Source organism: Lipophrys pholis (genome assembly GCF_963383615.2).
Source record: "Lipophrys pholis genome assembly, chromosome: 4".
Taxonomy (NCBI): domain Eukaryota; kingdom Metazoa; phylum Chordata; class Actinopteri; order Blenniiformes; family Blenniidae; genus Lipophrys; species Lipophrys pholis.
In genome coordinates, this window is record NC_137637.1 from 22,683,001 (window position 1) to 22,710,662 (window position 27,662).

General features: G+C 44.7%; 4 protein-coding genes across 12 annotated transcripts; 2 read left to right on the forward strand and 2 right to left on the reverse strand.

Annotated features, from left to right (window-relative positions):
* The first annotated feature begins 969 nt into the window (after positions 1 to 969).
* Positions 970 to 5,379, forward strand: cdkn1a (cyclin dependent kinase inhibitor 1A). 2 transcript variants are annotated; one of them, XM_080462476.1, is made up of 3 exons: positions 970 to 1,205; positions 3,297 to 3,750; positions 3,841 to 5,379. In XM_080462476.1, exons 2-3 carry the CDS (start codon positions 3,306 to 3,308, stop codon positions 3,894 to 3,896), a joined length of 501 nt encoding a protein of 166 aa, XP_080318602.1. In that variant the 5' UTR covers positions 970 to 1,205; positions 3,297 to 3,305; the 3' UTR covers positions 3,897 to 5,379. The 2 variants fall into 2 exon arrangements, with proteins under 2 accessions (XP_080318602.1, XP_080318601.1); XM_080462475.1 differs by lacking the exon at positions 970 to 1,205 and adding an exon at positions 2,936 to 2,973.
* A 1,580-nt stretch (positions 5,380 to 6,959) lies between these two features.
* On the forward strand, positions 6,960 to 12,688 carry tmcc2 (transmembrane and coiled-coil domain family 2). The gene is made up of 5 exons (XM_080461812.1): positions 6,960 to 7,250; positions 8,857 to 9,249; positions 9,501 to 10,117; positions 10,312 to 10,447; positions 11,456 to 12,688. The coding sequence occupies exons 1-5, from the start codon at positions 7,248 to 7,250 to the stop codon at positions 11,753 to 11,755; spliced, it is 1,449 nt and encodes a 482-aa protein (XP_080317938.1). The 5' UTR covers positions 6,960 to 7,247; the 3' UTR covers positions 11,756 to 12,688.
* Positions 12,689 to 14,411: 1,723 nt separating this feature from the next.
* usp49 (ubiquitin specific peptidase 49) lies at positions 14,412 to 23,042 on the reverse strand. 8 transcript variants are annotated; one of them, XM_080461658.1, is made up of 9 exons: positions 22,578 to 22,668; positions 21,777 to 21,828; positions 21,420 to 21,492; positions 20,771 to 20,858; positions 18,383 to 19,860; positions 17,199 to 17,406; positions 16,469 to 16,577; positions 16,087 to 16,292; positions 14,412 to 15,994 (listed from the first exon to the last, which is right to left on the reverse strand). In XM_080461658.1, the coding sequence occupies exons 5-9, from the start codon at positions 19,793 to 19,795 to the stop codon at positions 15,891 to 15,893; spliced, it is 2,040 nt and encodes a 679-aa protein (XP_080317784.1). In that variant the 5' UTR covers positions 19,796 to 19,860; positions 20,771 to 20,858; positions 21,420 to 21,492; positions 21,777 to 21,828; positions 22,578 to 22,668; the 3' UTR covers positions 14,412 to 15,890. The 8 variants fall into 8 exon arrangements, with proteins under 8 accessions (XP_080317784.1, XP_080317787.1, XP_080317781.1 ...); XM_080461661.1 differs by lacking the exon at positions 22,578 to 22,668 and adding an exon at positions 22,269 to 22,393; XM_080461655.1 differs by lacking the exon at positions 21,420 to 21,492 and having other exon boundaries at positions 22,578 to 22,948.
* A 1,083-nt stretch (positions 23,043 to 24,125) lies between these two features.
* On the reverse strand, positions 24,126 to 27,653 carry med20 (mediator complex subunit 20). The gene is made up of 4 exons (XM_080461663.1): positions 27,603 to 27,653; positions 25,702 to 25,847; positions 24,608 to 24,861; positions 24,126 to 24,530 (listed from the first exon to the last, which is right to left on the reverse strand). Exons 1-4 carry the CDS (start codon positions 27,614 to 27,616, stop codon positions 24,309 to 24,311), a joined length of 636 nt encoding a protein of 211 aa, XP_080317789.1. The 5' UTR covers positions 27,617 to 27,653; the 3' UTR covers positions 24,126 to 24,308.
* Positions 27,654 to 27,662: the final 9 nt, after the last annotated feature.

Consider the following 27,662-nt stretch of genomic DNA (forward strand, 5'->3'; position numbering starts at 1 on the left):
TGATGCTGCTCAGTTCTGGTCCTCCTGAATGTCCTCCATTATCTCTCCTCTCCAAACCATCTCAACCTGACATCTCGAGTTTCATGCTCAACCTCATCAGCTCATTTCTGTTTCTGTCCATCTTGCCAAAATAAAATCGCATCTTCATCTCGACAACCTTTAGACAGTGTCACTGTCTCCAAACCACACTCCACCAATGCAGTCCTGTCTTGTAAATCTTCAGTCTCACGCCTGCTGCTTTCAATCTGTCACACCTCAGCCTCGACACTCATCTCACATTCCATCATGCCTGCAATCTGTTTTGTGCACTGTCCATTGCTCTGGTGGCTGGATGGTTTGCATTTATATGCACGATATATCCATTTTATATTTTATATTTTAGCTGTTTATTATGGCCTACATTAGGGGTGTGAAACAGTCACATCGTAGCTACATGAGGATCGCAGACGTCCTATGCTATGAGAAGCAACAGACTTTATTCCACATGAGCACCAAGACAAAAATGGTGACAAAGACTTCAAATTGCACATTTTAGAAACATAATTAAATGTGAACATCGGCGTACCTGCACTGCAAGTGTGAGTATGTGTGTGTGTGTGTGTGTGCTGCCCAGATCTATGTTACCTTCAACTGATCTGAAAGAAATGAAAAAATGTGATAAAGAGAGTGAGGTCAGTGAGGAGGAGAGTGGAGAGAAGGAGGGAGGGTGAGGAGGAGGAGGAGGAGGAGGAGGAGGAGGAAGAGAGGGTGAGATTTCCGGGTTGCGGCTCGTGGGCCTTTCCACAATTTCTCTGGCATGCGCACTGAGAAGGAGCGCTGGAATTTCCTCCCAGAGCCAAACCTTCACGTGTGCTCATGAGTTGACCGTGAGAAGTTCACTGTGTGTGACTCCAAGCCCCGCCCCTGCACGGGACGAGCGTAGCCCCGCCCACGGGAGTTCATAAAACTTCAGGCCCGCGAGCTGAGAGCACGTCTGAGAGGAGACTTGGAGAAACGACCAGGGAGCGCTCGTTGCTTGCCTCTTCAGCTAGTTTGTTTGTTTTAAATCAGTTCCCGGAGTTCGACTGAATAACACCAGAATCTTTGATTGGTATTTGTGTTTCACTTCTGCTTGTGAAACTTGTCTTGAAACGCTAGAGGGATAAACCAACTGTTGATCCCACATCTGTGTACCTGAGGGAACTTCAGCTGAACTGGACCGAAATGTAAGTAAAATTATATATGTGTGTGTGTGTGTGTGTGTGTGTGTGTGTGTGTGTGTGTGTGTGTGTGTGTGTGTGTGTGTGTGTGTGTGTGTGTGTGTGTGTGTGTGTGTGTACGTGTGTGCGCGCGCGCGCGCGCGTGAGTGTGTTAGTGTGTCTCTGTGTCTGTGTGTCTGTGTGTCTGCAGAGCAGTGACAGCGCAGTTTGACTTGACACGAGCTCGGGTTTCACGTGGAGCTCTGTAGTAAAGTGGGCCGGGTCCCGCAGAGCCGGCTCCTCGTGCGTGTCTCTTTTCTCCCGCCACAGTCTTGAATCGCTCCTCCCTGCCCTGCTGCGGCCTATCCTGAGAGGAGGGAGGAGGCACAGGAGCAAGAAAAAAAAAAAATTAGGGTGGAGAGGGGTCATGTTGGGGTTCAACAGCCACTTCATTCACAATATGTTCAGTTTTCCTTCATTCGGCCTAATTTGATCAGATTTCTCCCATTAAAGAAAGATCATCTGACCCTTGAACTACAGGTCCTGTAACAGTGGGAGGGTGAGAAGAGGAGACTCTCAAATTTAAGACTAACCAGTCTCACATTCCACCAGACGAAATCTTAATTTATTCCCATCATTATTAACCAAATAACATCAGAAGCCCCAAGACCTAATCCAGTAAACTAAATGTTTTTATTATAGCTGGTAATGAAGAGCTCCATTTGCCTCTATTGAATTTTGAAAGACATGTATTCATTCATTCAATTAAAAATATTGTTCTTAAAGATTATAAGATCTATCTATTTTCCATCTATTCGACCATTAGTAGAAATCAATTTGTTTTTATTGTCTTCAGCTAATTCTTTAACTGAATTGTTAAACTGCTGTTTGTTGAGATTTCGGACTGTCAGATGTTAATCTACTCACGCTTTATGAGAAATTTGAATTTATTACAAACGAGCAACAAACATTTTGATAGGTGTGATGTCTGTACAGATTAGTTTGCACTTCCAGCCTTGCTCTAAACCACAGTTCCTCTCTGTTTGTCCCTCTACTTCATTCTGATAGTTAAATAAGAGCAGCTTCTTATAAGATGAAAAAGTACTGAGCAAACGTTATTCATCTGCCCCACACACACTCAACTGCACACACACACACACACACACACCCACACACACACACACACACACACACACACACACACACACACACACACACACACACACACACACACACACACACACACACACACACACACCCCACACCCTGTCCTGCTGTGGCTGTATAATTAGGGAAGGCTGGGGAGGTTTTTCTCGTGATTGTTCCACAAACTGGAAATCCTGGGAATTCTGCCCAGCCCTTCCCGGATGGCTGTAATGGCTGATTATTCTCCTGGGACACAGCTGATTCCTTCCTGAAGCACCTCCAAGTCAAGTGTTTGTTTTGACCCTTGAGTTGATGTACAGACAAAGCCGCAGTGCAAACAAGTAGAAACACAAGAAAAGTGCATTCCTCTTCTTGTTTGATGGTCTCTTGGTGAACTGGTCAGCTGTTTTGGGTGCCCGTGGAGGGTGTTACACTGCCACCTGGTGGTGACTGTCCGCCTCTGCACCGGTCTGATCTAGACTTGAGGACTTGTCCTCACATGTCTGCCTGCGATTATGTCCGGGCATGTTCCCACTACCACTGATTCACGCAGGAGGGCTCAGTGAGTCACTGGCTGCTTTATAAGTCTCCTCACAGTGGTCAGCAGTCAGTCTGTAGTCTGAGGAGCTTTAAACTGGGTACTACAATGGTAAGCCTATTCTTATATAAAATATTACAAACTTGAAATTGATGGCTTACAGATTATATTCTGCTTTGTGTGTGTGTTCAAGAGAAGGCTAGTGTTGCGTTTAAGCTATTTCTTTGTAATCACCTGGGAGACTTTATTGCACATATTTCATTTATGGAAAAAGTTCAATCTGCCAGAATTCGTCAATAAATGAAAAGTTGTTATGATGGGGTTTTTAGATGGTATTTAAAGTTTATGTCAGTGTCACAAACCGGATGATGAGCATCACTGATGCTAGTGTATCTCTTTATCTAACCAGAGGTCTTAATGTGTGTTTCCATCAGTGTAAAGAAATGGCGACCAACAAGCGGATCCTGAGTGCCTTGGGGAATGGCCTGGCTCGACGAAGCCTGTTCGGTCCGGTGGACAGAGAGCAGCTGCAGGCGGAGTACCGGGCCGCCCTGCGTAAAGACCTGGAGGAGGCCTCGCAGCGCTGGGGCTTCGACTTCAAGTCGGACAAGCCCCTTGCGAGCAGCGACTTCCAATGGGAGGGCGTCCCAGGCACCAAGGTGCCCCGGCTCTACAGATCGTGCAGGCTCGGTCTGGGACAGGTGGGCCGTCAGAGAGCATCGAAGAAGTCAGACACACCGAAAGGAGGAAGGGTGGGGTCGTCACAGAGCGAGAAGGAGAACATTCCTGCTACACCACAGAGGCGTGCATTCAACCTGGAGAACATGGAGAAAACACCCGAGAAGAATGAAAACACAGGACTGAAGAGGAAACAGACAAACATTACAGGTATTTACATCAAACTTGTGGTTGGTGAGGAGACTTGGCAGATCATGTTTAATTCCATGGTGCTAAATTCCCTGTTCTTCATCCCTACAGATTTCTATCAGACTAAAAGAAGAGTGGTTTGGATGCCGCTCAAATCCGGCGAGTGATACCCTGCAGGAGTGCCAATATTCCCTGATAACCACAGTACCAGGACCTATCTCAGGAATCCAGTGTTCTGCACGGACTCGCCACAAACACTCGCTCGGGCGCTCGCTTACCCGGCGAATCATCTGACAACAGAAGGGACACGACATGTCATCACCATACGGTTAATTAGGGTACTGTACTCACTTTGAGAGGGGCTGGCGTTTTTCCCAGTGGTAAGAAGGGGACATTTGAGCAGAGAAGATTAACAGTAATCTCTTGAATCAGTGGATTTTATACTCATTTGGATCGAGGCGTTGCCAAAGTGTTGCCTGACATTTCCTACTGTACATCTGACAGGGCTGAAAACACAGTCGCTGCCCTGCAGTGCAGAGACACGGCAGCTGAACACATAACTGGACACACTTGAACCTGAAGTCACACTGTTAACGAGTGCCGAATAACGGAAATTGGTAGAGAAATGGAAGAAGCTCTTTGGCATCTTTGTTCCACTATTGTGTTTTTTCAATGTTTTGTTCTGTTTGTTTTTTTTTACATGTATTACAAGGGCTGGGAGGCTTTTTTTTTTTTTTTTAACTCTCCTAAGTGTATTATACTTTATATATCCAGTTGTACAATCATGCTTTATCTACCATCATGTATATAGTAATAGGAGAATGCTTGAAGAGATCTGACATCTTGAACATGCAGTTGCTTTGCTTAGATCTGAGCGACAGAAGTGCCATCGTTTTGTCCTGTACCAACCATCTTTTCTTTTCTTCTTTTTTTTTCTACATCTACTGTATGTTAAGTATTCTTCCGAGCACCATCTACACAGATGCCCTCTCCAGAATTGAACATGTGACCAGCACCAGATAATGTAGGACAAGATTGTCGCACCGTGCTTTGGAGCACTTATATGTAGAGACACAGATATATATCAGAGATTTATCTATAGAGTTTAATAAACCATTTAGTAGATCAATCATTGAAAAGACTGCAGTATTGCACATAAATCTGATGGAGGGGGGGGGGGTAAAGGACGATCTCCATAACGTGTTCTCAGAGAAAAGAAAGAAAAACATGTAGCATTAGTAAGCTAAAAGCTGTTTGCTTTATTTCCTTCTATTTGGAAGTACAGTGCAGGTTAACAAGCAGCGTGCTATTATCTGCCTCAAAATCAGCAAGTATGTTTAGTCATGACACGTACTTATGTCTACGTTGGCAAATCTTGCTGCTATGGGTAATCTGGTGTCAAACGAGGTCACAGGCGATGATAATCCTTCTCAAACTGACTGCTTTGAAATGTTCACCGCTGGAAAAACAACACGAAGCAATTACCCCAAACAACGAATGCACTTCTGCTCCGAGACGCTTGTGCACAGGCCCCTACGTTTTGTGTTATGCTAAAAGCTGCAAATGAAAAGATCTATCCTTATTTATTGTGAGACGATATGCCTCGTGTAAATCTTAATTTTTGTTAATTATTTCTAGGAATCCAATTTCAAATAAAAAAAGATATGAAACAATTTGCTGCTGGTTGTCGTTATTGTCTTGTCTCATTATGCTGTTATTCTTATTCTCGGGCATGTGATAAACCCGGTCTTTCATTAATGCTATTCACTGAAGCTTTTCATCCATATTAAGGTGCAAACTGTGGGTCCTTATAACACATTTTAGGTGGCAAAGCAGAGCTGAGTCATCCACACAGCAAGAAAGTGAAGACGATGGGACCCAGGACGGAGCCTTGGGGGAGACGGCTGGGACATTGAACATTTTATCTGTCAGAGGCCGACCAAAGAGATATGGCTTGACCCAGGCCAGGGGAGTGTGTCATAGTCCAATAGACAGTGAATAGCAATTTATAGAACTTTAGTCCACTTCTGTTTTTATTTATGTTTGTATAACCAACTATGAATGGGACTTTTTTTTCTGGATTACAAATAAAAACAATGAGCTGCAGACTCTTCCCGTACAAAGACCTACCAATTTAAACCTTCTAATGCATTTGCGTCACAACAGCCTATAATAAAAATAAATAAATAAACACGAGCTCCACCACCGACAGCAGTTCAATGCTAATCGTAGCACATTCATGCATCAGTCGGGATCAGCCAGCGCACAAAGAAATCTTTACCTAATTGTGAACGGTTGCTTTATCTGTGCGTGCTTTTCTGGTACTTTTAATTATGTGGACGCTCTGAATTCTTCCTCCACCCATCCACTTAGACGTGTGAGCCTGGATTTTCCTTTTTCTGCTGAGGTTTCACTTCCTCTTTGAAAGTTACTCCAGGTTTGTTTGGAAGAGTGATGAGAAAGCTTGTTTTCATCACTGGGCATCCCTACACTCACACACACACACACACACACACACACACGCACACACACACGCACACACACACACGCACACACACACACACACACACACACACACACACACACACACACGCACACACACGCGGCACAGAAGAGCGTGATGTTATTCAAGCAGCATTTAGTCTCTCAAAAAGGCTTTTGTTGTCCTGACTCTGCACTTTTTCAAATCCTTTGTGACGAAGGCAAATTAAGAGCGAGTGCTCGGAGACACTGTGTGCTTTGGCAGCACATCAGTACCGGTCCCACATCAGCGCACGCTGGGTGTATGTGTTTGCATTTCAGGGTTTGGGGGATGTGGGGCCTCGAGAGTGCCCTCCCTCCCTCTGCCTCTCCCTCCCTCTGCCTCTCCCTCCCTCCCTCCCTCTGACTCTCCCTCCCTCTGCCTCTCCCTCCCTCCCTCCCTCCCTCCCTCCCTCCCTCTGACTCTCCCTCCCTCCCTCTGACTCTCCCGCCTCCCTCCTCTGGCCTCAGCAGCACAGGGGCACCTGCACGCCTGCGCTAAGCTCTCCCATCCCCCTGCCCATTCCCCCTCCATCATCTGTCCCTGAGCTCCCACATCCATTATAGGGCAGGACTGCTAGCATTTGCATGCACACTGAGGGAGGGAGGGAGATGCAGAGAGAGAGGGAGCAGGGAGAGATGGAGTAGTGAGGCAGGGGAAGGCGGAGGGTACATATGACACAAAGGAGAGAGGCAGAGGGAAATAGATCAGAGCGTCAGAGAGGGAGAGGGAGAGAGAGAGAGAGGGAGTGGGAGGATGCAGATATCTATGGCATTAACAATGGAGCATTAGGATCCGGAGTCAGATAGTCAGCCAGGCTGCGGCTGAGGGAGAAGACATTTGATGAGGGGGCCCCCTCCTTAGTGAGCATAGGGGGAAAGGAGGAGGGAGGAGGAGGAGGTGGAGGAGGCGGAGGAGGAGGAGGAGGAGGAGGAGGAGGAGGATGGGCCTCGAACACAGACTTGCAATGGCACTGCAAAAATTGGATTAAAGCAGTATGGTAACGTTTCTGATTTAATTTATCGCTGTGCTGCTTGTGTCTCATCCTCATGTGTTCGCATCCACGCTTGTTGACATCCATCAGCCGTCGCTCATGTCACAGTCAGTGTGTCTCATGCCATGCGAACGCGGCTCAGGCATACCCCCGTCCTCTTGTTTTCATGCCACAGACATCTGCCATCTCCATCCTCATCGCAGCCCTGCTTCCATCCTGACCTTCAGGAGCCTGACTTCATCCACAATATCCCCCTGCCTGCCTTTAATAACACACCGTTAGCGCCGAGTATCAGTGCAGCCATTGCTGTGTGCTGCTCTGTGTTGTGTTTGTGTGTCAGTATTCGTCAATATGTGATGCTTGAAACTGCATCCCCGAACTCCTCCTATATCCAAACGTTAATCTGCTACAAATGCGCTGCACATTTTCTAACAGGATCAGGAAGTGATTAATCTCTGGGGACTGCAGTTGTCTTTCTTTTTTTTTCCTTCTTCCCTTAGTTACAATGGGATTGTAACCTACTTTGGAAAAAGTGACTGCCTGCTGTGCGTCGCTTCGGTTGACTTGTAATAGCAAGGCTAGCCTGTGCTCGTTTCACACTGTCACGCAAATAAACTCCGAATAAATCCTCGTCCCGCCTGGAGAAATTAGAGCGGCACTATAAGATGTTTGGTGTCATGTGTCTGCCTGAAGCCTCATGTTGGTGGAGTCTGATCACAGTGTTTTGACGTCAGGCAGACAGTGGTTAACGATCCCACCATCTGCCCCTCTGCACATGTAGAAATCATACTAACTAGGGAATCCCCTCATGGATCACTGACCTGTCAGACCCATTGTTGAAAAGGATTACGCCCTCTTAATATTGTATTTTCATGGAGGAGAGGCCAGACATATGTTTAAACCAAGACCCGAGTCAGAAACCAGGGATTTACAAAGAACCTGTACATTTTACGGCCATTAATGTAATTGTTTAGCTGCACTTGCTGTGATTGTGTTAAATCATCATGTCCGTCATGTTTTACAGTTAGTTGTGTGTGAGCTGAGTTTCTGAGGCTGTGCTGGGAAGGAAGCAGTGTGATTATATATCATCTAATTAATGCATGATGGCCTTTCTTTGTGGTCTGTGATCTCTCTTCAAAATCAATTATAAGCACAAGCACCGGAGCTAGAAAGTAGCTAATTCTAAATACTTCCTCTGAAGATTCATTTATTTGCTCATTGTTCATACTTTTACTTTAACATCTGTTAAAATGATCCGGGCATGTTATTTCCCAGAATTCAAGTGGTGCCGTTGAGATTGTTTTACATCATTTACTACTATTGGGTGTTTGAATTTATTACAAGAAAACCTCAATTGTGATTCCAACTGACACCGAGACCTTCTCAAATTACTGATTAAAAACAAAACCAAATTGTCTTGTTGTCATCGAGCCTCAGATGACTTTTTGCCAAAGTGTCCCTTCAGTCTAAGAAGCTGCTTGAATTGAAACACGTGGGTTAGATAATCTAGGAGCAGCTCAGTTAACATATGCGGATGTGCATGTCAATATGTTCAGTATAACAGCGAGTATCTAATTCAAATGAACTGATTCACTCTCTCTTTTCCCATCAGCTGGACAAGAGCGAGGTGGCAACTCTAGGCCTACCCTCCACTACCAGTCATGGAGGCTCAGACAGCAACATCAGCACAGATGGAGCAGGTGCAACGTCGTCGGGGGTCCTGGGAGCAGAGGGTTCAGGGGCCGGGGAACCACAGCGAACGCGTGCCGCTCTGGACCACCTGCAGCAGAAGATCCTGAAGGTCACCGAGCAGATTCGCGTGGAGCAGGAGGCCCGTGACGACAACGTCGCGGAATACCTGAAGTTAGCCCACAACGCAGACAAACAGCAGGCATCCAGGATCAAGCAGGTGTTCGAGAAGAAGAACCAAAAGTCCGCACAGACTATCGCACACTTACACAAGAAACTAGAGCACTACCACAAGAAGCTAAAAGAGATCGAGCAGGTAAGTGAACGTGTGTGTGGAGCTGCTTTCGGCAATTATCTCATGAGTGACTTGCACAAGTGCGTTATCTATGTGGGAACAGTTGTGTCCAAAAATAGACAGATGACTCTCTCAGTACTTGAATGCATCATCAAACCAATGCATCATCCTGTGTCTCACCTAATTCTCTGCAGGGCCCACTTCCCTCTGTCTTCAGAGAATATTTGTCCCTTAGACTGGATCACTGTTCTCCTTCTCTTCCTTCTGTACAGAATGGGCCAGCCCGCCAACCGAAGGATGTCCTGCGGGACATGCAACAAGGACTAAAGGACGTAGGTGCTAATGTCCGTGCTGGGATAAGTGGTTTTGGAGGAGGAGTAGTTGAAGGAGTCAAAGGTGGAGTAACCGCCCTTACTCACACAGCCGTGGTCTCCAAGCCAAGAGAGTTTGCCAGTCTTATCAGAAACAAGTTTGGCAGCGCTGATAACATTGCTCACCTAAAAGACACGCTTGAGGACGGAGTCGGGGGACACTCTGAAGACACCCCCACACCTCGTGCCCTGAGTGGAAGCGCCACTCTGGTCTCCAGCCCAAAGTACGGCAGTGACGACGAGTGCTCCACCGCCTCTTCGGCCTCAGGGGCCGGCAGCAATTCTGGTGGGGCGGGGGGAGGAGGGGGCATGTTAGGGACCACAATGGGGAGCCCCAGACTGGATGGGCACCACCATCATCACCACCACATGCACAGCTCATGGGACTCTCTACTGGAGGGCCTGCAGGAGATCAAGGCCAGCCAGGCACACATGGAGGATGCTATCGAGGACATGAAGGGCCAGCTGCAGAGCGACTACTCCTACATGACGCAGTGCCTGCAGGAGGAGCGATACAGGTAGAGGTCACAGCCACACAGCTTTATTACTTCTCTGTCTGGAGAGTCGGACCCAGGCGATTCACTTAAAGCATGTGTTTTAGATGGTACAGGATATTACGATAGCGTGGGTTTTAAGTACCGAGACAACACTTCAACAACACTAAAGCAGCCTTCTTCTGGCCATTGTGTGCTTGTTGCGCTGCCATTTTCAGATATGAGCGACTTGAGGAGCAGCTGAACGACCTAACAGAGCTGCACCAGAATGAGATGACCAACCTGAAGCAGGAGCTCGCCAGCATGGAGGAGAAAGTCGCCTACCAGTCGTACGAAAGAGCCCGAGACATTCAGGTGAAAATACTGGCAGGGTAGTAGTGGAAGATTTTCACAGCTTTAAAAGGTCTGTTCATTTCTCCAAACTAACACCTCCTTTGGGATTCACAAGTACTTTTAGCAGTAGCAAGACAGCAACTCATTATTTGTTGTGAATTTAGTAACACGGGAACAAATACTGAAGTTTCCATGAAGATTCCAACCGTCACAGAGCTGCTGTCTCTGTAACTCTGGCGGTTTTTTGTTTCTTCACAGTGACTGTGATGTATTTTCAACCTTAAATATACATTAACTTACTCTTATGAGAGCTGTTTGCTGCAGTCTGCATATTGGTAGTTTAAATCTATTTGCTTTGCTGCTACTACTTCTTGTAGTCATCAGCTCATAAATCCTTTTATTTTAAGAACAGGTGTTATGCCAAGCTTTGTGTTACACAGTGACACGCTTACTTTGCAATAGATAATTACTTCTACATAATGTTAGTGGGATCTTTGCAGTGAAGGTAATGACAAACAAAAGGTTTATGACACCAGATCCTACAGTATTGTTATTAGTTATGATAGAGGAAAACGCTGATGTTATTTTCAAATCAAACCGTCCAACAGCCACACAGCTTTTCAAATTCACGACACTATAAGTTCGTTAATAAATCAATGAGAAAGAGTGCAAATAACAAGTTATAAAGGCATCTTCCAATTATTATGTACCCAACATCTTCTATAATGCCCCGACTGTACCTCTCATCAGCAGATTGTATGTAAGTATGTTGATGGACTTGCTTTGAGGTAAAAAAGAAGAGGGCTGCCCGGCTTTCTTCTTACATCCGTACTGAGATGTGAGTTACTATGAGACTGTTGATGTTTCACACAATGGAACATGATTGATCTTATTCAAGGCTGCTTGGTGCCACGTGCACTAAGAATAGAGTTATGATTGTAAACAGGAGAAAAGTTGAGTAAAAAAAAAAAAAAGAAAATCTACTTTATGATATGTTTTTATTTGGTATATCTTGTTGTGTGCATGCAGGAGGCCGTTGAGTCCTGCCTGACGCGCATCACAAAGCTGGAGTTGCAGCAACAGCAGCAGCAAGTGGTCCAGTTGGAGGGGGTGGAGAACGCCAACGCTCGGGCTCTGCTGGGGAAGCTCATCAACGTCATCCTGGCCCTCATGGCCGTGCTGCTGGTCTTCGTTTCCACGCTGGCCAACTTCATCACTCCGCTGATGAAGACCCGAGCCCGGGTGGCCGCCACCGTCCTGCTGACCTTGCTGCTCTTCGTCCTGTGGAAGCAGTGGGACTTTGTGGAGCCGTGGCTGCTGCCCAGCTAAAGTACAGGTGATTCACACCGGAGGGAACAAGCCAGGTCAGCTCATTCACCACAAATAAAGGACCTGGAGACTGAAGGTGAAGCAGAAGCGCTGCACTTGTTCCCTTTGAGTTGTATCGTGGAGCTCTTAAAGACAAAACATGGCACTTTTTGTTGGAGGAGTCGACGTGGCCTGGCTCACGGGGAGGTGGAAGGTATTCACAGAGCAAGAGAACAGAAATCCTCTCCTTGCCAAGCAACAGCAGACATCATCTCATCTCCCACAGATATGCTGGCGATCAATCATCACTGACATTGTTGTCACCAAAAAAACTGAGTTTCTTGCAAGAAATCTTCGGATGGTCTTTTTCTAAGTATTTATGATACATGAATTACAAAGACTAGAGGAACAACTGACGGCTGGAAATGCCGACCACGTTTGCTGTAATCTTCATGTTGAAGCTATAGTATATTTGAAAGGAACAAAGTTTTTTTTTTTTTTTTTTCATGAATGTTATGTGCTCGTGCATGTTCTCATATGTGCACTGAGATGCATTTAGCTGGCATGGGTTAACGTTTCATTAATGACAAAAAGAATCAGTAAACTGCCATTTTGTTGTCAGGAACACAGTGCAGATATGTTGTATCTCAGCTCAGTGTCACTCCCGGTTTGAGTCGCATCCCATTCTCGTGTTGAGGCTTTTAGACAACGTTTTTACTTTTGCACTTTTTGTTACAAATAAATGAACAGTTGGGGGGGGGGGGGGTGAACCTGCTAACACCATCTTGATCCAACAATGTAAAAATGTTTCTCTTTCCACAAACGCTCTTTCATACTCACTATTGTAGAACTGCTACTATCCACAGTGTCAAATTACCTGGCATGTCAAGGTTTATATCCAGTTTGCAGGAAGTTAATATTGCTGTTTGATTAAAAAGAGAAAAAAATGTGGAGAAATAAATGATTTCATATTTTAGGTTGACCTTGATTACATCTTCACTGACGTTCGTGTCGGAAAAACCTTCAAAAGGCATTAAGACAAGTTGTTTCAGTGGACGGGGTCACGCACGGCCATGTTTGGTCTCAGCGGCGTTTCTCGAAAAACATGTGTTGGCAAAGCCGAGTCATTTTCCAGGCTGTGTGACTTGTGCAGCGTTCAGCGAGCATCTTTTCACCGATTCACCACGACAGTATGGACTTTGGTGCCAATGGATTTAATTTAAAGACTCAATTTCTACACGATAGATTGAACCGTCTAATGAGACGATTTTGTCTCGAGAGTCATTTAAATGAGCCGTGGGCTAAATAAAGTCCTATGCTGAAGGTATGATAATAAGGTTATAAATGATTTATAAGGGTTATCTTATTATATTAACAGTTGGCCAAGAGTTTATCACAATAAAATATTAAGATAATAAACCAAACAGAGCCAGGCAATACTTTTGTATTTCTTATTGTCATATTCAGCATCTTTTGATGGATTTTCTGCAAGTAAAACTTTAAACACCCGAAAGAGAAAAACACTAGCTGACAATCTATTTCTGTTGAAATGCAAATGGAGCAACCGTAAAGCATTTCTATTCATATTTTCTGAAGTATAGAAAAAAACACTAACAATCCTTGAAGACTTCAGACATATAACTCAATAATGTATAGGTGAACATTGATTATGATTAAACCAAAGGTCAAATATTCCCATAAGGCATGTTTTTGTTCATAGAATAAGTTGTTTTTAATTTGTGTTTATCCAATAAAAAGAATAAGATATCTTGTTAAAGAACATAAATCAGTATTTACTACTTCTCACGCATTTGAATTGATTCTTTTCCTTAAATAAGTTTATATATTTGGCTTCTAAAGTGTACATGTTAGATACTAGACGTCCCATAGAGATCACTGTATGGGACCGCTGCAGCATTGTGGGGTGGAGGCAGCAAGTCTCCGTATACAATTGTTCTTATAATAAGTTTATCTATCCATGTTTCAGGCTTGTTCACCCTGTAACAAGTAGCAAATACATCAGAGGACAAACACAGAGAGAGTTTTTGGACTGTGGTAGGAAATTGGAGTATTCAAAGAAAGTCCACATGCACACAGAACATACAACAAAAAACTACATCCAAAGAGACTTGAATCATCCATTCACTCATCTTCCATACTGCTTAGATCCTGCTCAGGGTAAAGTTGGTGAAAATATAAAAGAAGGATGTGGGATCACTTCACTGGTAAGAAGAAAAATAATCTTTAGAGATTATTTACATTTAATTCCCTCCTATAAGTAGTTTCTTTGTTTGGACCAGATTACATTTGCTCTGGGCTTTAACTCTTTGAAGACGCATTAGAGAGGCAGACTTAATAGCAGGTTGTCAGATATGACGTGTATCCTTCTTCTAATCCCGTGGATTAGTTCAGTTTTACTTTATCGTGTCTGCTTCAATCAGGACGCTAAATTTAGGAATAAATCTAAAAAGAATCCATCTTATCTGACATATTAGAACATTAACCCCATAGTCAATATAATAACTAAATGTTAATAGAGAAAATGCCTTATTTCTTTCCAGAAAATCAATATGGCCGTTGATCGGGTGAAGTCTTCAGCCTCAGAGTTTTAAATCAACTGATTTCGCGGTCAAATAATAACACAAACACCATTTGAAATAGGTTTTGTCTTTTTTTTAATAATTACTGTCAGGCAGAACCCATGAGACCATTACATGTATGACAGGTTTTCTTACAGTACAAGACAGAACTCAGGGGTAATCCGATCCAGTGGCATGGCCACATCTGACCACTAAAAAGTAAGACATTCATTGTCATCAGATTGTTCCAACTTTCACAGAGTTCACAAATGTATTTTGCATTTGACTCGTATCAAACACAACAGTTTTTCTTGCTTACCTAGAAATCCTAAAGACCTTGATAGAAACAGCAGAGTAGAAAAAAAACACCATTGTACAACAAGCAGAAGAATTCCTGATTTAATTTCCTGTCAAGATGCAAGATGTACAATATATTGCTTTCAGGTGCTTAACTCAAAATGGGTAACGCAAGTCTCCCCAAATACACATTCTTCAGTATCTCGGTCTGTCTGCAGTTTTCGCTCATTTCTCATCTCCAGCAGGTGAAACGGAGGTACAGTGTCTCAGACCGTTCTGACCACAGGAGGAGCTGCCGTTCCAAAGACAGGAGTCAAACATAGGACCAGTAGTGAACCACTCTCCCGAAAGGTGCGGCTTACCAACACTCATCGCCACTGGCGTCTGAAACATGGACGCTTTGCTGCCCTTTCTCAGAACTGAAACAGAATGGCTACAAAATAAAACTAAAAACTATTCATGTTCACTGAGAGCCTTGAGCCTAAGACACAGTATCCAGTCACAGCGGTAATCTGAGCAGAGGACATCATGGAGTACAAATGACACAGGGATGAGTATTTAGATTTCAGAACTGACATTTCCACAATTATCAAAAAGCTGAACAGGAGGTAACACGGATTGTGGACTTCAGTCCCGTCGCAAAGTTCCTTGTGCACCTCCACGTCGATGTGCACGAGGACCGAATGGACAGTTACATATGAAATGCACATTACTGACTTAGTGCCACTAAATGTTCTTACTCCAGAATCCGTGTTGCCTTGCGATGTGAAATGCCGCCTCAGCAGAGCGCCTGGTTGTTTCCAGGTTCGACAGACACCAGCCTGATTGTTGTTCAAAAACACGGACACACAAACGTGGTGTTCAGCAGGACAGAACCGGACCTGCACCCACAGTCTTCAGGCCATAAACCAAATTTGCTGGTCCCACAGGCTGAGAAACCCGTGGCCTCATTTATGAAAAGGTTTAGATTCTCTCGCTCTTTTTTTTTTTTTTTTTAGTTCAAATCAAACAAAATCCAAATCGTTCTGTTAACTATCCATGTTTCCCTTTAACCAAAGGCAAACCCTGTCGTGATCCGATCTCATCTGGATTATGGTGCGAAAAAATGTTCACCTTGACTCATGACATTGCCGTCCCACTGCCCTCATTGCCATCTTTTTTTAGCAAATCGTGTCAAAGTGATCGCTTAATGACATCTGGGAAAACACCGAGAGAAGGCTTTCATAAATGCAGCCCTAAAGTTGCCGAGTACAGGTCAACGTGGTCACAGCGAGAGGTACCTAGGCAGACCTCTGGGTATAGAAGAGAATATAGGCCTGAGTGTTGCACACTTCTTCCACGCTGCAAACCTTCATCTCAGAGTCATTACAGTGGACCCAGAAACCTGGGGAGGACACAAACAAAGACGATCAAACCCAAACGCGACGTGCACACATTACAACGCTGGTGTGAAATAAGTGGCGCCTTGCGACTCACCTCCCTCTGTGTTGTAGCAGTATGCGGTGTAGTGCCCTGAGCCGAAGCCTTTGCCATGATGCATAACTACAGCAGAGAGATCGTAGGTGTAGCCCCCTCTGTGGACAGAGTGACCTGAGCCTGTGCAGCAGTACGGCTTGATGTTCAGCACCTGGTCAAAGGCCACATGGACGCCGATTTTCTCTCTGTGGTTCCTCCCCGACCATCTGCCGCACAACGGGGAATAGTTAGTGCGACGAACATTCACACGGTGGAAATAGTACGTCTCTGTACTCGAGTGCTGCGATCACGTCTCCAAAACACACCGGGAGATGAGAAAACCACAAGCCTCGTGCCGTGGTCCGAGTGTCTGATTAAAAGTGAAACGTGATGAGAAACTTGCCTGAAGCGTTTGAGGTGCAGCCGTAGAACCTGAGGTAAACGGTAGATCAGAAGCTGCTTACATGCTTCTGACAGAACTAAAGGTTTGTGGGATGATTTCCGTCTTCTTTCTGAAACAGAAGGAACAAGGAGACTGTAATTTCGTCCAAAATTAGATCAAAAGGTGCGTCAGTCATTTACGGCTTTCCTTTACAACATGTTTTCGAAGCTGTGTTATTTTAGAGAGAGCATCCTTCAAGCACACGCTGAGAGGGTGGAACTAACAAAATAAGACGCTTTACAGGAAACTCCTGACTGGACAGGTGTGTCACGAAGATATGCGACGGTCGCCTAGCAACCGTAATAAGGTAACTGAAATAATGGGACACTTTTTTTTTTTTTTAAACTGTCCCTCTGATCACACTTTAACGCAAGGATACTTTTCCATGCAACCTTAATACTGCACACACTTCAGTGTCTTTTGTAACGCCAATAATGACACTTCTATATCCAGGATCACTTTAGTTCAGGTGTATTGTCTAGACGTGAACACTAGGTGGGACTAAGAATACCTTTTTTTTTTTTTTTTTTTACAGAAACGTTTGAGTTCCTTTGAACTTTGGGTCATATGAAGGTGTAAAGAACACAGCCAGTAGATTATGTTGTGGAAACAAAGGCTGCATTTGAAGGAGTTGTGTTATTGGGACAGCCTTAGGGCATCATGACTGATGTCGCTGACAGGTGGTACTGACTGTTGCAGTGGTTGCAAGCGTAGATGCTGCCTTCAAGAGCCTCCATCTCTGTAAACTTGGACAGCATCTCGGTGAGGGTGCAGCTCCGCTGGTAAACCGTAGAGCCTGAGCTTTTGTCGATGCTGTGATATCGCTCTGGAAACTCCAGAGACAAATCCCAGAATGGCTCTACTGTGTTGGACTTGTGCTTACAGGACAGACACGTCACCTAAAGAAACACACACAGAATAGGAAAAAAAAAGAAAGAAGAAAAGTAAGAATTTCAGGAGTGGGCTGCTGTAGTAGTTTGCATTCTCACCTCATAGTGAGAAATACGTGGGTTTGAGTCCAGACTTGGACTTTCTGTGGTTGTATGATTCTATGCATGAGTTTTCTCTGGGTACGCCATTTTCCTCCCACCGTCCAAAAAGCATGTGGTGCAGGCTATTTGCTCTTAGGTATGAATGTGAGTGTCTCTGTGTCTGCCTTAAGACAGATTTGTACATGTGCATCATGGATGATAAAAACTTGGGGATGGCAGTAATTCTGACTGCAGGCTTGGAGCTCCTCTTTGAAACACTTCAGTACACAAGAATAAGGTTATCCGGTACATAATCTCCAGAGGCCAGGAGAGGAATTCAAAAAAGCAAACACAAAATCCAGCTGTTTACCTAGTAGTAATTATGTGCAGAGAAAAAGCTTTGTATGGAAGCAGATTGCAAATGTGGTCATGGTCCATCATTTTACTTTCCTGGGAATCTGATGAAGTTTCTGCTACATTCCTTTTGACTGTTTATGCAAACTCTCATTTATCCAGGTGGTCGGCACCTCAAAGCCATTGAATCAGGTGACCTCGACTTGCTCTTAATAAATAAAAGGACATATGACCAAGTCCAGTTGGCCTGATTCAATGGCTTTGAGATTTATTTTAGGTGTATTAGTCATACTCTGCAGTGAGACAGCGGTCTTTCAAACAATTATCTCAGGCTGTCTGGAGTTGCATGACGGTGATAACTGTCATTAATGAAAAGTGAGCAGCAACCGTTTCCTACAAAAGGTTATGGACAGGCGTCACAAGGTGTGGACAGTGGTAATCAGACATTTCATGCAGGGCTGGTTCGCAAGAGAACATGAAAAGCGTTAGTTTTAGCAATGACACACAACATTAAACAAATGTCTACCTGATGCTTTGACGGTGATCTCACCTGGCTGAGTAGCTGCCCGTGAAAGATGGTGTTCAGAACCTTTAGCACTTGCTTAGACAGTTTCCTCTTTGTGATGGGGATGACGATCCGCCGTTTGGATCCCTCCGTGTCCAGCTCCTGCTGCACCTTGTCCAGCAGCTCACACAGGAACTCCTGTGCGTCCTGCTGGTCATACCCGCGGAAGGCTGGGATGAGGTTCCACACCGAGTGCAGCATGGCAAAGGGGGATACCAAAGACCACCGGCCTGACCACATGACCCTGAAAAGTGTGTGTAACTCGTGGCACAGAGACATCTGCTGGCGGGTGGAGCACCGGGGCTCCTTGGGTTGGACCAACTCTGCAGCCTGCGGGGAGGGCTGCACACTTTCTTTTTTGCCCACGGGCAAATTCCAACAGCCTGCCTTCCCCATGCTTCCCAGAGGGCACCCCGACAGCGCCGTGTTGCCACTGCTGACTACTCCTCCTGTCACCCCCTTGATCCCCTGGGAGTGATTAGTCTTGGCCAGCAGCTCCTCAGTCTCACACAGGTCCAAAGTGAGAAAACACTCCCTGAATTTCTGCAGGTGGCTCAGCACCTGTAATATAGAGTTCATGTAGCACGTGTTCCCCAAGTTGCGCAGACCAGTGACTCCTGGAGCGGGTCTCCGCCGCGTTACGGCATGTGTGGAGTAGTACCTCCTTGGTTTAGCAGCTCTGCCATTCTGAGGAGCTTTGCGGGATATGGTAAGGATGGAAGCCTTCTTGGCGATGGGAGGAGGAGGTAGGCGTTCTGGAGGGTCACGGAATTTGCGAGGAATGAGCGTGATGGTTGAACGTGGCGCCTGAGTAAGAAGCCGAGCACTCTTTCTGGGAACAACATTGCCGAGCTCTTCCATAAGTCTCCTTTTCACTTCTTTCTTTTGCCTTCTCGCTTCCTCGAGTTTCTCTTGACGCTGATTCTGAAGCTCCTGATGTTTGCTGATCCACATCTGAAGCATCTTTCCAAGGAGGGCTTTCCTCCTGTGGCGTAAGGCCAGCTGCATGGCAGGTTGCGATCCACTTTCCCCGACCCAGGGGATACAATCCCCACCGGTTGAGGAGCGCAGTGAACGACTACCGGGGCTCCGCACAGTAGAGAGCGCGCCTCTGAGGAGCTTAAGGTCTCCTTCTGCGTTATCGTTGAGTACATAGTCTCCACAGGCAAAGCAGAAGACATCCAGCTCACGCACCTCCATAGCCAGTGGGTGTTGTGACTCCTGAAAGTGTTTGAGTGAGTGCTCCTCCATGAAACGTCCACAGGCCACGTGGGAGCACTTGAGGCAGGCCCACACTGAATCGGTCGTGCTGCAGTCCACACAGTGCCATTTCTGCGGATTGAGGATAGAATGGTCCTGGCCCAGGCGAAGGCGCCCCACGTGCTTACAACGATCCATCTCTCCAGATGCACATGTGGCCTCAGTGATAGGACACACGTCCTGTAGCCGAGCAGCAACTCATTCTGAGAAAACAGTTACAAGAAAAGGAGTTTGAATAAGGCAGTGTGGACGCATGTTTGGAATAAGTCCGGAAAATACTTGTTTTGTTACTTTGTTAGATTACATATTCACCTTTTAACCCTTCTGTGTGTAGATATTGATTGATTTAAATGTGAATGCAGTATCGATGTAAGAGCATCAGAACTATTGTCTCCGTGTGTTCTAGGTATGGAACACACAAATTCCTGCTGGTGTTTCGAATCATTTATATATTGCCAAAAAAACAAACAAAAAAAAAAATCATAGGGCCACTGAGTGATGTAGTGATTAGCACAGTTGCACCATAGCAATAATATCCCCAGCGCAGATTCATTTTCCGTGTGGAGTTTGCATATTCTGCTTGTACAGGAGTGTGTTTGTTCTCTGGGTGCTGCAGTTTCCTCCTACAATCTAGTAATATGCATGCCGGATGAACACGTTATTTGAAAATGTCTCTTTCAGGACTGGCCACCTGTGCAGAGTACACATGATGAATGAAGATTGATGGACAGATATGAATGAATTCTATTGGCTCGCTATGCTCCAAAACAGGTCCAGAAATGAATGGCTGAATAACTTAGCTGTTTCAGTGCATTCATTTCTCAAATTTTATTATTATTTTTTTTTAATAATTTCTAACTGATTTGTGTGCCATTTCAGTTGTGCAAAATTAATCATTTGTGGCTGTGTGTACAATTTGAAGCACTTCAGGATAGAGTATTGCTTTTCATAATAAAAGAATCTTGAGTTTTGGTCCAGACCAGGAAGGCACACCACTGACAAAGCAAATCTACAGCTGGGTATAAACCTGGAAAACACAAGCTGTGCTTCTTAATCACACCAGCTGTATGCTGAAGGTAAAAGTGACACTTTTTGCAAGGACTGTATACTAACGGTAAGAGTAGTTTTCTTGATCGGGTCTGGGAGAACACATCACAACATATGTGGAGAACTCATCACCACCGGCATAAATAGGAAGAGTCTGAAAAATAAAACAAAGATTAGACCTCAAGCGAGTAATAACAACAATGGGCTTTTCAGATGAACCTCGACTCAGTGGATGTCAATGGGGCCGCACGGTGGTCTGGAAGCAAATACTGGCTGGGCCTTTCTGTGTGGTTTGCTTAATCTCCACTTGTGTGTGTGGGATTCCTCCCACAGTCCAAAAAGGTGCACGAGAGATTAATTGGTGACCCTAAAAGTTGCCCTCGCCCATATTTAACTGGGATTGGCTTCAGCACCCCTGCACAGGCTCAAGCAGTATAGATATGGATGGGTGCAAACAAAACGAAAAAGACAATGTTCTGTAAACAAGAGTTAAGGCGTTTGAGAAGACCAATCATGTCAAACTACACATTTAGCTTCAACGAGGAATTAGAAGGCTCTCAAAAAATAAATAAATAAAAAATCACAGCTTGAAATCACTATGAGATAATCAACAGTCAATTTAATCAATCTGTGCAGCTTTGGTTTGAGTTCTCAAACTCAGATCCTGGAGGGCCGCAGCCCTGCATGTTTTCCATGTCTCCATTCTTTAACACACCTGAATGTCCTGATGGGTCATCACCACATTCAGCACAAAGCCAGATAATGAGCAGCTCCTTGGATCAGCCACACTGAAGCAGGGAAACATGGAAAACATGCAGAAAATGTACACATGCTATCAACAGAACATGTGGTACTGGTGTGTATATGAAGGAGTTTGACTTCGTGTGTAAAACAAAACAGGAGCCTAAACCTGAAACTTGAATTCAGTGACTAAACCGAACGAATGTTGGAGATCTGAGAGAAAATCACAGCCTCAGTCGTTAAACTGTTAAGAGGAAGAAATGATCCCATGAAGGACTGCCTGTGTGTCCATTTCAATTATGCGCTTAATTCGTGTAATTGTGTAGCTCACCAGCACAGCGCTGTGTTACACCAGTCTTTTCCTCTTTGTGTACATTTATGCACTATTAAAAAAAGAAAAAGAAACGAATGAAAACACAGCTTCAACTCTGAGGTCGGCGCAACTGGTTTCTTGGCCCAAATCATGGCATGTTGGCGATGCTGCTGCGAGTAAACCGTGTCAACATCCACACACGATGTTTGATAAAAACATCCCCGCTGAGTGTGTCGGTGTTCCGGAGCCCTGCCGTGTTGTGGCTCAGACAGGCTGGCTGCTTGTCCTCGCCATGCTAGGCTCCACCACCACCACCACCACCACCATGTCGAGTCAGAACAAAGAGCAGTCACGGAGCCACTCTCCGGGAAACATCCAACAACTTTGTTGGTCCGCGGCAGCTCGGCGGCCAGCAGTAAGTTAGCCGCCGCCGCTAACACGTTAGCTCCGGGGGTTCTGCACGGAGGTCCTGCTCACCCCACCACCCACCCACCCCCCTTCGGACCACACCGAATAACGCACTTTAGTTGAACACGGACAATTCCCCCGGCACCGGGCGGCTAACGGCGCCGTCATTGGCGGTGCCACGGTGGCTAGCGTTAGCCGCTCGGCTAACGCGGAGGACAATCGAAGTTAAACCCGGCGGCTGCCGTCGGTCGCGAACCGTTAACTGGCGCCGCGCGGCGGCTAAAAGCTCGCTGGCGGAGCTGCGTCGCGAAGCGTCCCGAAAACTCCCCCGGTAACATTCGCCCGCAGAGAGCCGGCGACTGGCGTACGGCTGCGGTGTGAAACATTAGTAGAAAAGCTGGGTAACGTTACCATCGCCGGCTGCATCCATCCGTCCCTCCGGTGCTCGGAGCCGCCGCTGCTTGTTGTGTCCTCACAGATTGAACAACCCAACTCTCGATCCGAGCCCAGACCCCGCCGCTCTCATTGGACTGGCACCGAGCGGCAGCCCGGCGCTCATTGGCGGAGCGGCTGAACAACAGGCAGCAGGATGGACCGTCCGTCCGTCCAGCGTCCACCCACCGAGCGAGGCCACATGGAACAATAACCGAGGCTGGACGTGTTTGCCCGGGCTCAGAGGACAGCTGTGACCCCGCAAGCCCCCGTAAAGCCTCCGCGCCGCCTCCTGTCTCAGCTGCTGGGAGTAATCTAATCCCATCAATCTGAAACACCGTGTTAAACTCAATCTGAAGCCTTCATGTGGAGGGACTTAAATCCGAACTTGGCCAGCGTCACTGTAAATGAGTGTAAATCAAAGTAGCTCAAGGTGACACCAGTGCAGATCTGCTGTCTGGGAAAATACCTTTACAGCAGGGGAAGGAAAGTTTCTAGGAATCACATAAACCATGAGAGAATTTAGAATTATATCTGGTGAAGGAATCATATACCACCACAGATAAGAAAATGTGCTTCTTAAATGTAAAGAATGAAGTTAAAGGTAACTATTTTCAGAATTCTAAAGATACAACCTACAAGATTAAAGTCATACTGAGTTGCTGCTGCAGCCAGTCTCGAGACATTCTCAATGGCTTCACTTAAGTAATTTGGACAACAATGCTTGGCTCCTTTAATAACTGATAGAGATTATATCTAGGTGATTTACAGATTGTGCTGTGCAAATAATGACTCCTTAATTAGCTCATATTTTGGCCTAACTGATCCATTATTTGCCCAGCATAATCAATAGGTCACACAAATGACATAAAAGCGCTTTAGAATTTCATGACATCCTTGATGTATGCACAGTGATATACCCATAAATTAATAGTAATGTCTAGCTTTGACCAAATACAATTATATGGCATTTAATGATATAAAAACAATTGGTATCAGAGTAACTCTGCACAGTGTATTTTGTGGTCGGTGGCCTTGTGTAACAATAGTCATCATAACGTGTGCATTAATTAGTTAGCGCGAAGACGTTCATAACCTGAACTAGGTGCAGGTGAACTGTCAAGTAATTACTATCTTTACTATCTGCAGGGTTTTTTCAGTTCTGCAGTACAGAAAATGAAGAAAAGCCTAGATCATTTCCATACAATGGTTTCCTCAGTTTGAAAAGCTAAAAACTTTAAATCATTTCAGATTTCCTTGTGAAGGCACAAAAATGCCACAATGTTCTATAAAAATAACCTGAGTATCCATTTCAGCTATTTTAACCATTGTTGTTTTGTTTTTTAATAAATATATAAGCAAACTTAAACATTTTTGGGGGGGTAATTGTATTAACTAATTACACTAAAACATGTTGTGATGTCTGGTGTATCTGCATTACTTTAGAAGGATTAAACACAAAGTATGTCTATGAATATAAATGAACCAAGACAGCAGAAATAAACACTCAGACGCCATTACTCCACATGGGTTTGATCTTTTAATAAAATAAAAAAAAGATTTTGTCAAGTAGCCGATGCAAAATTGAAGCTCCAAAAATAAAAATCTAAACCTTGTGGATCTCACACCGACCCACACAACCAGAAATAAACCAACATCAATACAAACAAATACAAATAAAAATCCCCTCGGACATTTCCAATGTAAACTCTAACGCACGTTGCTTCCTGGGATTTGCAGTTTGCGAAGTTTGTTGAACAACTCTAAATATTGAGTCATGGTGTCAACGCAGTCTGCCGGAGCAAAAAGCCCCTCAGGCTTGGCAGCAAACACAGACGGCAGTTCGGGAACGCTGGTGCCGAGAAAACACTGCATGAACTCCTTCATGAGGTTCCAGCAGTCCCCCGGAACCACACAGGGGCAGTACTCCACCTGAGGAAATGTCCAGAGTTAACGCCGCCACAAGGAGGGAAATCTGGATCCGTTTTCACTAAATATTTCAAACATACCTCTACTGATATCCCTCGGGCACTCGAGCTCATCGTTACGGTACCAACTTTGATCAAGAAGTCACAGTAGCGATATCTTGAGCCGCGACACTCCACCTTGTGTCCTTTGGCATTCTGGAAGTGACTCTTGAGCTTCACCATGAGGACGTCAAAGTTTGCGTCTGCCACCAGACAGGGTCCACCTTCAAACAGCGCCATGCAGCTGAGCGGCGTTTCAGAGTTGTGCATCACATATAAGAGTTTGGTGGGCTGGCCTGCAACATCAGAAGAGTTGAGGGGAAAAGAAAATAGTCACGCTCAGGAATCTCAGGCTCCATTCGTATCGCAGGAAAAAATGGCTAAATCCCATTTTTTTTTTGGGATACATCAGAAGAATCTGTATCAGAATCCTTTTATTGTCATTATGCATATGCTTCCATACACACAATGAAATTGCAGCTTTCAACAAAAAGAAAAAAGCATTAAATAGCGTTAAAACATTCCAGCTTTGGCTTGAGAGCTCATAATCTATAGGACCAAGCCTGTATCACTCATATTCACAGAGGGTCTACATAAAAACACTCAATTTGTTTTTTAATGAATTTAAATGTGAGTATAAATACTATTCTTCCAAAACATATTCCCTAATCAAAATGTTTGAAGATGTTGGTGGCGCTTACTGTCCAAGGCATCAGTCCAAAATCTCCAACAGGTGATCATGGAAATGAATGACCAGAAAGGCCATAGAGTATGAGTCACAACATTTTCACACTCATAAAACAATTTGGTGAATCCTGCTGCCTTTTGAATTCTCCTTAAACCAAGAGTAGTGGTCCAGCTTTCAGGTTTTCTATAAATCCATCATCACTCTGTATTTTCACCGGATGCCTTCTGTGTAAGTAGCACTATGACCATTCCTGTGACTCTTCATCTTGTGTATAATCCATCGTTATTGGAATGATAAAATGAACTGCAGAGATAACCCATTGTAACCCATATAGGTATGTAAGTAATGGTGCTCTAAAATATTAATTGTCTTCTAAAGGTCTTAGATACTCTGTCACAATGAAAAGGTTACCTGTTGCAGACAGAAATGGTAGATAATTAAACATTACCGCTGACATTTCCTGTGGCATGGTATGTCTCACAGTCGACGCAGAAGCTGCCCTGCTTCACGGCACCCATCTGCTCCAGCTTCTTGTGCAGGATGTCGACCGTCTGCTGCACACTTTTCCCCTCCGCCACGGGCACCTGACACACACTGTGGGACGCAACGCAACAAATTAGGAAAGAAAGTCTGGAAATGGGTTTAATATTATGTTTTTAAATCAAAAGAAAAGGGTATTTAGGAATAATTTTCTCATGCACCATCTGAACCATTATGCTTCATTTCTATTAAAAACCAGTGGTCACAGCCTTAGTTTGAATAGTCACATGAGAGGAAAATGACTAATTATGGTATCATAATCAGCAGAAGTTGTGTTTTAAATATACGTTTGCGTCTCAGTTTCTATATATTTGCGTCTCTGTAAAGAAATTTGTGAGTGCATAAAGAAATGTATGCGTGCTTAACAATATTCAAGGATGTGTCATATGTCTGTTTTGTGCCTTTTATTTGCCCATCCTGGACTGGAGACCTGTACATGGTGCACTCTGCCCTCGCTTATAGTTATCTGGGATTGGCTCCAGCACCCTTCTACACTGAACAGGATATAGAAGATGGATAGATGGCAATTTAAATTGCACGTGTCGGCAATGAGCTGTAAACGTCCCTGTTCTCACCTTGGGTGGATCTCTCAGTTTGTTATATTTTTAACAAGTGGATTTTCCTCCTTTCCAGCTGTGCTTTTACACATAAACTGACTCATAGGCCCATGTTGTAAACAGATCTGAGTCTGTACTGCAGCAACATTTGGAAGGTTTCACACTGACTGCTGACATTTCTTTCCCTCTTTCTGATGTGCACATTTTAAAGTCATCGCGTTGGAGACATCATGATGATGATGCTATTGTTTCCGGTTGAACCCTCACTACCTCCTCAGTCTGGCAATATTGCTCTATTATACAATGTCTCCAACAGCCCCTGTAGCTTCTCTGCTGGGTCAGTGTGTAAATGGCTCTAAAGATGTGGAAGGTGAACATACAATAGTTGAATGTGTGGTTGTAATCTGCTTGCGACTGTCTGCAAGACAATTTTTCTTTTGTGAAGCATGAAGATCTGTTTCCATGTTTTCCAAGCTAATTCCAGCTGATCGTCCTTGGTTGAATGAGATATAATGATAAACAGATTCTACTTATTTTAATTTTACACTGGTTCAACTGTCCCGACAGTAGTTTCCCATTGTTAGTCACAATCTTTCATTCAGTCACACACCAAGGATGACGTCTGCCATGCAACGCACTCAGTATGTCCACTGGGAGTAGTTATGGGTTCAGTGTCTTGCTCAAGGACACTGGGCATGGGGGAATCAGGGATCAAGCCACAGTCTCCCCAAATAGAGGGAGGATCGTCTCCGACCAAAAAGTAGCTGAATCGTAAGGAAAGATGGGGATGTATCGGACTATCGAAACAGTTTACTTGTTATTTTTGTGATGTCAAGTGTGCAGCTACATCCCCCAAAATACAATAACTATGAGTCTCTGGTAGGATAATCCTAATATTCCCACCTGTCAATGTTGAATAACAAAAGGCTACTGAGAGGTCCACCTAAGTGTTTACAGGTCCCTGCAGTGATGTACAAACTTAAGTATACATGCATAAAATATATCAAACACGCACAGATACATTTAGAGACTTTACAAACAAAGGCACGTGTTTATGTATTTTCTGCACAACAGAGGAGTCGTCAGTAATGTGATGACGGTGTTTTGCTCAGTGATAAAGAAACAGAGAAAGGCAGTGGTGAAGCATGTGCCGTGGTTTGCACTACGTGCTGTAGAAGAAGAGACTATAAAGTAAAAGAAACTTGGGGCCAAAGGCCATTTTTATGTTGGAAACTATTAGAAATCATCTTACCATGTCACCCCCATTGATACTTCTACGCTTCCAATAGTGTTTCTCCGTTTGAGTACTTCC

What these genes read in the sequence shown, in the direction of transcription:
- cdkn1a (XM_080462475.1), top strand. An exon ending in GAAACAGACAAACATTACAG is followed by an intron (nt 3,751 to 3,840) that starts GTATTTACATCA and finishes TCATCCCTACAG; the next exon opens with ATTTCTATCAGACTAAAAGA.
- tmcc2 (XM_080461812.1), top strand. An exon ending in AGCTAAAAGAGATCGAGCAG is followed by an intron (nt 9,250 to 9,500) that starts GTAAGTGAACGT and finishes CCTTCTGTACAG; the next exon opens with AATGGGCCAGCCCGCCAACC. An exon ending in CTGCAGGAGGAGCGATACAG is followed by an intron (nt 10,118 to 10,311) that starts GTAGAGGTCACA and finishes TGCCATTTTCAG; the next exon opens with ATATGAGCGACTTGAGGAGC.
- usp49 (XM_080461656.1), bottom strand. Translation starts at nt 19,795, where the DNA reads ATGGATCGTTGTAAGCACGTGGGGCGCCTTCGCCTGGGCCAGGACCAT. An exon ending in ACGGGCAGCTACTCAGCCAG is followed by an intron (nt 17,407 to 18,382) that starts GTGAGATCACCG and finishes GTGTTTCTTTAG; the next exon opens with GTGACGTGTCTGTCCTGTAA. An exon ending in CTGCACCTCAAACGCTTCAG is followed by an intron (nt 16,293 to 16,468) that starts GCAAGTTTCTCA and finishes GTTGTGCGGCAG; the next exon opens with ATGGTCGGGGAGGAACCACA.
- med20 (XM_080461663.1), bottom strand. An exon ending in TGCCACAGGAAATGTCAGCG is followed by an intron (nt 24,862 to 25,701) that starts GTAATGTTTAAT and finishes CTGATGTTGCAG; the next exon opens with GCCAGCCCACCAAACTCTTA. An exon ending in CCCGAGGGATATCAGTAGAG is followed by an intron (nt 24,531 to 24,607) that starts GTATGTTTGAAA and finishes ACATTTCCTCAG; the next exon opens with GTGGAGTACTGCCCCTGTGT.